Genomic DNA, 13123 nt, shown 5'->3' on the forward strand with positions numbered 1-13123 from the left:
CAAACCAACCAACGACACGATAAGATACGCAAAGTAGAACTTGGTGAGGGGTTGTTCATAAACATTAGCTGAAATTTCATAACAGTTAACAATGAAAAAAAGGGTAAACGCAATCATTAGTACTTTAGTACAAATATGTAAAATATAGAGTTCAACAAATTTCTAAATAAATATCAAAACTACAAATCAGTTGGAAAATGTGAAATGTGGATTAAATAGAAATAATTCGAGTAGACTATGAATGAACTACCAAGGAATGCAACAGGCAGTTTATGCAAGCAGCCAACCATAGCGGCCCGGAGGGGTAACAACACGGAGGACAACAACTTTTACGATCCATTACAACCACTCCAACATGGCTACATGAAGTCTCGTGAAGTGACCCGGTGATGACGACGGTTTCGATAATCTTTCCTCGGTTCTAACGATTCTGCAGACGGTACCGGTTGTTGGTGGACCGCGAGCAGCTCGTTTCGCGGTGTCGCGCGTGGGCAGAGTGTTCGATTTCGATCTTCATGCCATTAGAAAATCCACCCCTGCAATATTGCGCGCTATCGGTTGGCAGTTTTATTTCCCTCTTCTGTCGTGTGTCCCCCCGATTTGAAACACGCTGCATTCCGCCCGCCACACGTCACAACGTGGCGCGATCAATCGAGGCCGAATCGAAGTGAAGTTTTGTTCTAGCAAAATCACAACACGCTCCCGAACCGGTTCGATGGAGTCACTTCGCAGACAGGCCGACGACAGGCTGAACTCAACAGGCCAACACGCGCAGTAGCATGGTTAATGTCGCTGAGGATGTGAGGGAGGCGAGCTATACAAGAAAATGCAAGAAATTGATTTGCAACCTAGACATAACGACTCCGGAAAAGCGACATTTGCCTGTAGTTGAGACTGGTACCTGGTGAAGGAATATCAGAATGTAATAAATTGGATATTAAAAAAGAAATCGCGGGCTATAGTGTAGATGCTTGTGATTCAAACCGTTTGGTACCATTAACGAAAAATATTTTTCCGAACTCAATAAAACATGTCGAACATTAAGTATTGATATACCAGAGCGCTGAGTGCAAAAAAGTCAATCAATGGATCGAACCCCTTCCTCGGAATACCTCCCAAAGGGAAGCCCTTCTGAAACCTGTCAGTTTCACACCGCGTCCCCAGCGATCGATAGTCGTTGTCGCCACCATTTGGTGACAGGATTACGATTGTCGCCGAATCGGCCCGAGGTAGCACGCAATGATTTATTACACCTCAGTCGGTTCGATCGCATTTCACGTGACAAGGCTTTTTTGACTCTTTTTTTGTGTCTCCACGATGATAATTTAACAGTTCACCAACAAGGTGCAAAAATACCCGGGCCAACCTGGCGAGACACGGGAAAGAGAGTGGGGAAAACAAAATGTACGGTGAACGGTACAGATTGCCTTTATTTATAAACATGAAGCACAACATGCGCGCCCCAAGGTGAGGCGAAGGAAGCGGTTGATAAGAACGCGCCTCCCCAAAGGGCTAAGTGGGAAAAAAGAGAAGAAGAGAAGAAAAAAACCATCACGGACAGACGCCGATCGACGGGCTGTCAGAGTGTCATGTCTTTATCGATTTTTGGTTGGGTAATTTGATGTGGATATATTGGCGGACCGGTTGCAGCGCAGGGTCGCAGGGCCCTTTTGGCAACACATTTTTCCTTTGGCAGCGAACAAACCCGCTGTCGGGTACTGTCGTTCTTATCACTAAGAAAATAAAAAAAATAAGCACGAAAGGGTTTGCGAAGTGATAGATCTTTTGGTACGCTGCCATTGACAATATTATTTGTGGTTCGCTTCCGGAGTGTCTGGGATCAAAGCGAAAAAATCCGCATTCCCCCGTCATCCAAGCGTTCGAAAGATAAGCAACACGCATGGGATGTTATTTTGTTATTTTAAAACATGTGCACGCGAGATTGTGCGCATTTGCGGGGTACAAAAAATTACTCAAAAGTAACCCCTAAGTGATGAACGGGAGTAGCAAATTGATTTTTTGCTACCATCATTACGCGATAACCAAGTCGATGATTTATGAAAGCACACGCTGCTTTTGAGGATTGAATTGGAATCCCCGAAAAGGAACAGTACACAAAATTTTTCAATGATTTCGACATAGAACAAAAAAAGCAGCGTTTGAATTATCAAACAAAACCTGACAACAAAGCAGGTTCCATCAAAGAAAAACACTTTTACTTGAACGGTAGCTCGCTCGGCAGACGTGCGCCATTACCTTATCGCCCGTCAAAACCGGCGTTCGTTGGGACAATTTATTATCGATCGGTGTTGTCTCTTTTTTTGGCACAGCCTCATTTGTTGCACATCAAACGATGGCTTCTGGCGGCGCGGGTTGTTTTCTTTTTTAATTCACGCGAAATTTCACAAAAGCCATCCGTCTTTAAGGATGACCGTCACCTCGCGCACCCATTCCCTCTCCTTTCACCACCGAGACCAAGAACGAGCGAAGAAATTTGCATCAATCCAACTCATCTTACTTTGAGCTTTGAGAGTTCCACTTGTTACGAAATAATAAACTGTCTACCTCAACAGTAAACCGGTTCGGTGCAGGACAAATCGACGAAGAACACATCGCTCTCGGCCAAAAAGCTCTCCGTTTTTTTTTTTAATTTTAACCCTCCAGCTAGTCCATCAATCGTGTGTCCTTCCCTTCGTGATTACCCCGGCGGGTCATAAGAGACTCATCTTTCTTCAGCGTCTCCAGCGGGTTTAAAGTCTTAAAAACAAAAGGATCGCCCCGCACAAACGCGAGCCCCATCCGCCTTTTGGTGGCCGTGAATTTTGCGAAAGTTCGAATGAAATCATTAATCATTTTTGTCGCTGTGTGAACTGACTTCGAAAGGATGCAGTACGATGCACTTTTTGTTTCACGAAAACGAAACTGATGTTTTTTTTCAACGGAGGTTATGGAACGAAAATAAATTTAAACGGTTTCTTTATTTTTATCATTAGGTTAGTCAATTTATTTATAATACACTCTGGTGTGTACTTCAACATATTATAGACTTATTGGTAAACTTTCTATCCCAATGAGATATAATTTAAATAAAACTGGTTCTATAACTGTGGTAACAAATTATCTACCGAATATCTACGTCACTATGAAAAATTTCGAAACAACCTTCCCTTTCCACTACCTATACTGCGATAGAGGATTTGATAAGATTTGGTTTTAATCGAAAATACCCTTCTCTGGAAAAACACCCTACACATCCGTTTCATCGATAACCCCTTTTCGTATCTCTGTTGCTTTGTCGTTTCTTAATTCACACTGATGCAGTTCAATTAAAATCTCGTTATCTTGCTCTGTTTTTTTTTTTTTTGTTGCTTTATTCATTTTCTCACTCGAGTGTGCAATAATTGCAGATTTCGTTTTTATTTTGTACATCCCCTATGAAAGCGATCGACATCAAATGGACGTGAAATTGAGTTTGGACAAGGGGGCAACATGGGACCACTAACTCAACCAGAAGTCCCTTCGAATTTTCATCGAAAGAGGTGGAGTCGAGCTAAGGAGTTTTTTTATTGCACGCCTCCCAGCCTCGCCCCGTCAGCGCCTAACCCTTTTGCGATGAAAAGTGCAGCACTGCAACGCCGCAGTTGATGGAAATTAACATCGACCCCGAGAACCCGCCGACGGTTCGTAGCATTTAGCAAGAGCGAGCTCGTTGTCGCGTAATTGCGGCCGGCACGATTTCCTCACGCCACACAAAATTCCTTGCACGCGCCGTGTAACGCAACGTCGAACGCCACACGAATGCCCGGGTAATGTAATATAAGTAATGCACAGCGCTGCGATCGATAATTTCACGGTCAACCCAAAACACTCACAAACGGGTTTCGCCTTCACGCGAGCGCGCTCTGGCGAATGTCCTGAAGGGTTTGGAGGGGAGGCTGCAGAATGGTTGAGTTTCCGCCATGCTTGAGCTCGTTTTGCCCTTGCCCCGTTCCAATATAAACATCAGCAACGATCCCTTCGACGACTCGCGATCGATGAGATAACCGACGGACGCTCGAAACAGTGTTCACAGCTAAACGGAGTAACTGAAAGTCATCAGTAGAGTTAAGGAAGCGATGTAGAAAATTACGTATCCCAACAAACCACCCAACAACAACAGGTTGGTTCTGTGGCTTAAACTTCAATCACTCCGCAGTACCGATAGTTTTCTTTGCCCCTTTTGTAACTTGTGCTGTACAATTCCCACCCGGCCAGATAAACGCCCCCTTGTCCTTCGGATAAAATGTGGAGCAAAATTGTTTCATGCTGTTCACTTTTTTCACTTATCATTAATTTTTAAGCTGTCAATATGATTGCGATCGCACAGCTGGGGTGTACATCGGAACGAGAGAAAAAAGACCGTACCCAAATGACCGTTGTCGAACCGTCGGAAAGTGAATTTTTCAAGGCAAAAATGCATATTTGACAGACAAAACTGGAACTGGTCGGTACCGGCAGTAATTAAAATAAATGAGCATCAAAGAAGCGAACTGTGCCACTAGCGAGCACAGTTTTCCTGTTTTTTGTGTCGTACTTAAGCGTCCTTCAAACTTCCCTGGGTTAAATAGATCCTTATCACCTGTAATAGCCAGATGTTGTACTTCTTGGCCCGGGTTTACTTTGAAATCATTGTGTAACGTTGGGCATGAGGCAATTACAGTTACAAGTGTAACATGAACCATTGTTGTTAACTTTTAAGATCCATTCAGTCTCATGTACTGAATGTAAGGTAACTTTATGAGAATTGGTTGTAGAGTTCCAAACGAAACTGAGTTTGTAGATTGAATTAAAACGATACCTGTTACATCAAAAGTTTCATAGTCACACGTTATAAAGGATATCATCTACAGAAGATTGGAAAATTTTTGTCCAACACGAACGAGCAAAACTGAAAATCAATTTAATTGGATTTCAAAACAGCAACTTCCAAACCAACAAAGTGATATTTTAAAACCGATCTAACTGAAAGGGAGGAGGGAACGTTATTCTAACGAAAGAGAAGTCAAAGAATTCGAATGAAAATTAAACTTCCATAGACAGCAAAACGTGGCCAACTCTCTCTTGTTTAACACTCCATGAACTTGACTCCAATTGACCGGCAAGCCGTAGCGCTGCAGCTCGATCGAAAACATCAGCATGCACATGCAATTTTTCCCATCGGAAATCTGCCAACGTAGGCAGTTTGAATTGGATATTAATTTTTGTTTTAATAAACAAGATATGAAGTTGTTTATGGGCTGGAACATGATCGTACGGCGATTGTTGGTGGATGTCAAGCAACCCGCGTTGGAAATTATGTAACTCACAGCAAACATAAGGAAAGAAGATTCTCTTAGATGAACTACAAAAGAGATCGTCACGCTGTATGTATTTAAAACAGTATTATAAATATTAAAACATATTGAAACCCGCATATTGCATAAACTTGATACAACTTTAAGGATAATTTGTGAACATTATGATTACGTGAACAGACATTAGGCGTTTGAAAAAAATTGCAAAATTATTTTTCTCCCAAACTTGAACTTTATGGAACTACAAACACACACCTGACAATGATCAATAAAGTTTTTGAATAATGGAAAGCCTGTCAGTATATTTGCGATACTTTATTGATGCATGTTTTCCACTCTATTCAGTCCTAAAATATTATTATTCCTTGGATTTAACAACGAACTTATTAAACAATTATTGTAATTGATTAAATTTCACACTATACTAACTTCCCTTTCATCTTTTCCCTCCATTTTAATTACACTGAAACTCATGAAGCACTCTTGAAGCTAGTAGTTATAAAAAAAGCAAAAAGTGAACAAATTAACAACAACGTAAACTACTTTTCACTTTTAGCTAAAAGAAAAAAACAATATACCTCTGATGAAAAATTATTTTCGCTGCATTTTCGCTCGGTAACTAGTTACAACCAAAATTATGCTACTCTATACTTCTCCATTATTACCATCGTCCTTCATCATCGACCGCATCGACAGGTTTAATATCAGCAACAAAATCATCATCACCATTATCTTCATCGTGATTGTCGTAAAGACCAATCTTCTCATACAGAAAAAAAGAATCCAACCCAATGACACCAAACTTCTGTTACCGAGCCAAGAAGTCTAGCAGTGCCGGTAAACTGACACTCAGCCTGTTTCCCACCGAAGACATTCTTCATTGATTTTTGCTTAGCGATTTTCTCTATCCTTTTTTTCTCATTTTGTAATAAACCCTGAAAGATCATGTTCCACTCACCTTGTACCGTGTGGCTATCCTAGGCCAAATTATGTCACTATCACAGGGGCATCAGGTAAAGGTTAGCGAAGGGCCTTGATCACCCGAAGGCGCAATCCCAAATTGCCAATCTCCGGAACCCGGTGTTCGAGCACGGAGGAAACGCTTCTCCTGGATGAAGAATTCCTCCACCGATCGCCGCTGATCGGTATTTAGCCCGGGAAGTATTATTGAGCGTGGTCAACCAATATTCATGAATAGGACATATTGACATTGATGGCCTGAATTGAACGTTACCCAAAGCGCTCGCCATCACGTGCAACGGGGTTCCAGTGACGAAATAAAGTGCAGGACGTATGAGAACTGTAGGGATTTACTGCAGCTCTAATTATACCACGTCACCATCATCAACCCCCAACCACCGGTCGCTGCTGTAGCGCTTTAGCTCCATCTCATCGGTGGACGATGATGATTATCTTACGCTCAAACCGAGCCTCATTATACGCGAGGTGCGGGATAGTTTTCTTCTCTTTTTAATTCAATTTGAGGGCTCTCTGTAATCAACTCGAACACTGATTGCTGCACCCGTGCTGCATCCTTTCTGTGGCATGTTTTAAGAAATTCAATTTTCCCGCGTCTACCTCTTACGGCGGACAAAACAAACCTTGACTGGGCATGAAAAAGCACCCTCTGCGCCGGGCTGGCCGTTGCAGCGATATATTGTTTTCCATCGAGGATCTTTTTTGTTTATTGGACCCATGTTCTGGTGTTTCAGTTGTTACTTCATTCCACTTAAAAGAAACCAATTTGTGAGAGTGACACAACAGCCCTTTTGCGCTATGAGAACAAAACCTTCTTCCCAGCTGAAATGGTTCGGAGCCTGGAGCGGGGCTCGCGCTTTAATGGAATGATAATAATGATTAAGTTGGCGATGATGATGATAACCAAGATAGTGATGATGTAAAAAAATCACCAAAGAGCAGCATCCGACACACAATGCATCGGGCCCTAGTGAAAGTGAATCCTGACCACCTGAAGGACACTGTGGTTCTATGGAATATGTTGTTTTTTACCAGCATGTCCCACTGCCACTCCCTGTTTGTCTACCATTATGCTTCACCACTTGAGCATAATGCGCGTTCAGAGAGGATACATTAACAAAGGCAACATTAATGAGAAAGGATCCCAGCGAAATCGGTTCGGTTGGCCCTGAAAAGTCTGGAGTAATTTTTATTGAAACCTACATCTCGCTGTTCGGGTATAGCTTGTCAAATCTATGGTTTTGCTCTCTTTTTCCATATAAATCACTTATTTTTGTGCTGGCCTTACACGACATTGCAACTGCTAAATATTGCATGTTGTTTCTTAAAACTTTCTATATTATCTGACGGGATGAAAAAAAAAAGTTTTCCTTTTCAATAATTGTTATGCTTCTACGTTGACTCGTTTCTCATTATCTGCAGTCTGTTGTTATTAAAAGGTGGATAGATTATACCCTGGACGTGATTTCAATTCCTTGTTACAGGAAGGGACTATACTTTGCCAGGACAAGATCAATTTAGGAATGAAAGAAATGTTGTGAAAGAAAGAAATTGTTGTGGATTTATGGAAATAGGATTTATATCACATCATAATCCAAATCATCATTACAAAGCGGATAGACTGTCACAAAAAATCGTGTGTCCTTACATTATAACCGCACATAAGAACGCACATATACGTAGTGGCTTATCATTGCGCACGCCGTTAATACGCATTTAAATCTAAATCAATAATAACGGACATGTCAGCAAACCATCCCGACTTTGATAATACCATTTGTTGAAAGACTTCATTCACAAGATCACTCCCTTCTTTCAATTCATGCTGCGTTCAGACTCATTTGTTTTTTCATTTTTTCTCACGTTTTCAATCTCCTCTTGCCTTTCCGAACTTAACCCTTTACCACGCACAACAAATGCCCGGCGAATGCGTACCCAAGCGTAAGCTGATAAGAATTAGTGATGCCCCAGGGCCGCCATGACGATTTTACAAGCAATTGTGACATATTTACCGAATACCGATCTCGTGCCGCCTTCGTAATCCACACCGCGTGCCGCTGCTACCGGGCGGGTCCCCATCCGTATCCGGCGGGATTTTCGAAACATGGCGCCTAGGTGGGGTACCTTCGGGTACCTTCTGCTTCGTTATCACCACCCAGGTAAGGCAATGAACTGTGCCTCGCGAGAGCTATTTTTATATCAATCCGCAACCGAAGGGAACGATTACACTAGCAGACATTGACCATGAATTTGATGGTTCCAAAAATAATAAAACCAAATAAAACACTAGCAAACACTGCACCACAATTTCGTAAGCTTTTTGTGCGGATAAATAATTAATCATGGAAAAGCACTCATTCATTAACACGAAACACACACGCACATCGTGTGGTGAAATGACAACACTTTGCCAAATAATGACATCACTCGTGGCGGGACACAGCTTCACAATTGCTCATAGAGCCGGCGTTCGGCGAAACCGAACGGACCGGAGCACACGTTCTACTCTAAATCACCCCAAACCACGAAAAAACGTGTTACGACGCGCAACTCGCGTTAATCACTCAAGCCTCAGCACTTCAGTAATCGGAACAGCGACATGCGCCGAAGCAATGGCCGGCGCCAGCGATCTCGGCTTCCAGCCTCTGGTTCGGGGACGCGTTGGCAATACACTAAACACGCTGCTGTCACCTGTCCGGCGCCAAACCGCACACACCCCGGGACGGCACGGGATGACGGAAAGCGACGACTAATACGATGACGCCCGTAGCGACAGCTCGCGGAGGTTCGATGATGGTCAATGACGGACCACCTACACCTCCGCGGACGGTATTCTCACACGTCCACACTCATTCATGCACACGTTGCAAAGCCTCACTTTGCCCAACAAAATCGCCACAGCTACTACTTAGTGGCAAACTCCATTCGCGAATACCAATAGCCCTCGCACGGAAAGGCCCACGCGCACGAGACTGCGCATCCACTTACACCCCGCGCAGCAGTCAATACAGCGCGACTCAAGTGTTGCTATTGATTACGTCGCTACTTTGGTATGAGATAGACTTTCAACCTTATTCCCCGTAGCGATAAGGCGCAGCTCGTACACAAACACGCGGATCGTCGAATTGCAAAGGTGATAGCAAACGAGTTAGGGCTGAAAACAAACGCGGCTATTAAACGCCGGTTGGGGTTGGCGTCGCCGGTTATCAGCCCTGCACAGTGTGGCGCATGGTATTACCAACACATGTGTCCCTACCGTCCCCAAAAAGCCCACTATTAGAACAGCTGTTTGAGCACAATTTGGTTATACAGTTGTGCCGAGTGTTACCGCAAGAATAGTGTAAATGATGTACAAAAAATACCAATCGGATTAAAACACAAATTTGCAAAAAGTTACATGAACAAAAACAAATTTGTCAAATCTAATCTTTTAGCGAGCGTGTGAGCGGTGACTCAATTATACGACTTTTTCGTTCATTTGATTTTATCTAACGTTATTTATTTGCCCTGGCAAATTGGTGACCGTATAAACAAGACTTATCATTGACTCCATTAAACACTCTTAAACACCAATGCCACATATTTCATTCAGCTTCATAAAGTTCCGTCGCCCACGACGGCTTTCGTTTTTTTTATTTTCCTTACCGGGACGATCTTTATTTATTTTGTTTACACTTTTCCTCTCCGCGAACGAAGTGCTACCCGTGAACTTTTATTCAAATTTTCGCCCAACCGCTAGTCAGCGAATTGGGTTGGCTAAGCAAAACGTCTTCGTTCGCGGTCGGTTTAGCATACGAATAGGAAAAAATAAATTAACGCAACGAAGTGTTCGATGTCAAGTCCAGTGTGCGCCACGATAGTTCAACTTTTCTGGTTGGAAAAAAATGAAATTCTGCCAGCGCTGGCCATTTCAAGGCGAGTGGAGCGCAAGTTGACATATTTGCATATTCAGCGTTATGACGCTGCGGATTGACCACTTGTCCCAACGGAACCCAAACGTCACCCACACACAGCGCACGCACATTCACCCGCTTCCTAAAACTGCGATCTCGATTCGCGCGAAGCGTTTGCACTAATGGCCATATTTGCACAACGCCACGGTCTTCCAGACACTTTATTCATTACAAACCACGTTGTGACACTGCGGGGTGTTAGGAAGTGAGCGTTACTCATTGGCAGGCGTGTTTCTACCGGTGATGATCTAATAAGAACCGAAGATTAAGATAAGCGCCTACGCGGAATTGTCACCTGTCCGGAATTTACGGGACCGAACGAACACGTTAGGGTGTCTGGCGGTTTTTTCTTCTTTCGAATTGAATGCAGACACACCACTTCGTTCGTGGTGCATTGCTTATCAATTCCTGTTTTACCAGTGAATGTTCAAGATGTCCTCGGGACGTTGTTCGCCAGCCATTAGATCAATAGTGCCGACCCTTGGCGGACCAGTGTGTGCTGAGTGATAAAAGGTCTATTACCATGCAATTATTATTGGGGCAGCCTTGATTTTTTCCCAACCTAAATCAATCAACCGACCAACCCCTAGCAAAAGGTGATACATTTATGGTGGAATCACTTTATGGAGGCCGCACGGTTCTTTGCTGGCGCTTATTGGCAAACAGAGGAACGGCGCATCACTCCAACGCGAAATATTGGCGCCTGCTTCTCGGTGCAAACACACTTATCGGTGTACACGAGCTGTGCTTTTACGGCGAATCGCTATCGATGTAACGCCGGCATGGCGGGCGCTGATAAAGCTAAACTGAGTTTTGTCTATCCTTAGAATCCAGGGAAAACCACAGCACAACAGCGATTCCTGCTTTTCGAAAAATCCCAACATTGTGTATATAACGTTGTACGTATTACAAGCGTAATATAATACAGGGGTTTTCAGATAATATCATAACAGTAGCAGTATTTATTTTAACTGCAGCACGTGATATTCCAACAGTACCAGTTGATTTTATAACGCGTTAAGGTTTAAGGGCTTACGAGATTTTTACACTAGGTACACGTGGATAGTCAGTCCTCCAGTCCGTGAAACTCGGCTGTCGCGGACCTCCCAACTACTACTAATATGCGTCCAGAAGTTAAAAAAAATAAAACAAGAATTCTGAATGACAACTTCAGAAAACGATAAGTCAACTTGAAAGGCCACGTATTACCTTTTTCGTGTTTTTTCAAAAGGAACTATAATGGTAAAATTTGAATTTAGAATTGAAAATAAAAATAAAAATTAAATTAAAGTATATTAAACGAAAAATGAATAATAAACCTTGAAAAAAAAGATAACTTCAAGAATTTCACAGAGGAAACCACGATCATGTGATTAGCCCCTGTTATCAATATATTTGTTATACATTTCTGAAAACATAATAAAAGTTTGAAGATCCATTTGAGCCTATCGAAATCTGCCAGCTTTAGGTTGCATTTTCCGTTTTCAAATTATTTTTTTAGAAAGTTAGGATTTTTGATCCATAATTAATTCAATCAGTATAAATCTCTTCAGTAATCCCACTAGGGGATGTCGGACCAAAGTTTTGTCCTTAAGTATCAATTTTCGCTCCATTAAAGGACAACAATAATTAGTACCATGAATAGGAAAGTATGTAATTTATGATAATATCAAAATGTTTGCCAATGCACCACTTACCTTTTTCAGCAATGTCCTGGAGTTCCGCCTCTGTTTCTTCCGTAAAGTCATCCCACCAGCGCACCCGCGTCTTATCACCATAGCGAACGAAGTCAATCGACGAGTTCATCGAGTTGGGTTCATAGAACGAGCTGTTGCCGGATTGCAGTTCATCGCCAACGATCGAACTGTTCAGCGAAAGTGCCCCGGCGGGCCTGGACGAGTCGAGCAAGTTCTCGTTGCTCTTCACGATCGCACCCGGATCGTTCCAAGGGGCGGCGCCCGTTGTCCCTCCGTGAAGCTCGCCGTAGCAAGAAGTTGTCATAATTTTCGGCAACTTCTCCATCGGGGCGCCTCCCGTGGCGAGCAGAAGCGCCTGCGGGTCTATCGCTACCGTACGATCGATCGCGGACTGAGGCGTTTGCTCGCGCGGTTTCTTCTTGACCGTGGCGTAGATTTCGATGTCCTCGTACTTTTCCTCTTCCAGGCACTCGTGCACAGGATAATCGAACAGGTTCCGATGCACAGGACGACGATGTTGTTGTTGCTGCTGCTGCTGCTGCTGATGATGGACATCAACGGCCACGATCACTTTTCGATTGTGGGGCTGCTCGTTATTATTGTTACAGTTGGCTGGTCCTCCGCCCGGTGGACAGTAGATGTGGCTGAGGTCTTCGTACGACTCGATATCCAAAATGGCCGACTCGTCCAGCGTGGTAATGAACTCGTCCGCGTCTTCGGCCTCCCAGCAGGACTTGGCGGCAGCAGCTGCGGCGGCGGCGGCCGCCTCCGTCTCGAAGTCAATGTCGATTAGCTTCGTTGCGTTGCGCAGCATTTCCGCCGGAAGCGAGCGGAACGCTTCCGCCTGCGTCCACGGTTCGTACATGGAGACGGGCCGACCGTTCTTCTTCGGCGTCGAGCTGTGGTGCGGCAGGCCGAGGATAAAATCCGGCACCAGCTGATCCTGCTTGACAATGGCGGCATAGTCGGGGTTATCCGGATTCGAGGGAACGTACGACATATTCAGTAGCCCACCGCAAGCGTTATCCACGGTGTCATTAGTGGAGGACGCGACAGCGCCGCCAGCTCCAGAGACACCGACAAATCCATCCATCATTCTATCTTCGAGTGAACATTCCGATAGGAGGGAATCGTTCAACAGCTTTTCTGTCGATTGATCCAT

General features: G+C 43.8%; 1 protein-coding gene across 1 annotated transcript in view; it reads right to left on the reverse strand.

The window, feature by feature from the left end:
* The window catches only part of LOC131260397 (protein TANC2), a 120360-nt gene extending 107237 nt beyond the window's left edge, over positions 1-13123 (reverse strand). Inside the window, exon 1 of the mRNA XM_058262103.1 lies at positions 11962-13123. Coding sequence (XP_058118086.1) covers positions 11962-13123 — 1162 coding nt within the window. The remainder of the gene's footprint in view (positions 1-11961) is intronic.

The sequence above is a fragment of the Anopheles coustani genome, chromosome 3, assembly GCF_943734705.1.
Source record: "Anopheles coustani chromosome 3, idAnoCousDA_361_x.2, whole genome shotgun sequence".
NCBI lineage: Eukaryota > Metazoa > Arthropoda > Insecta > Diptera > Culicidae > Anopheles > Anopheles coustani.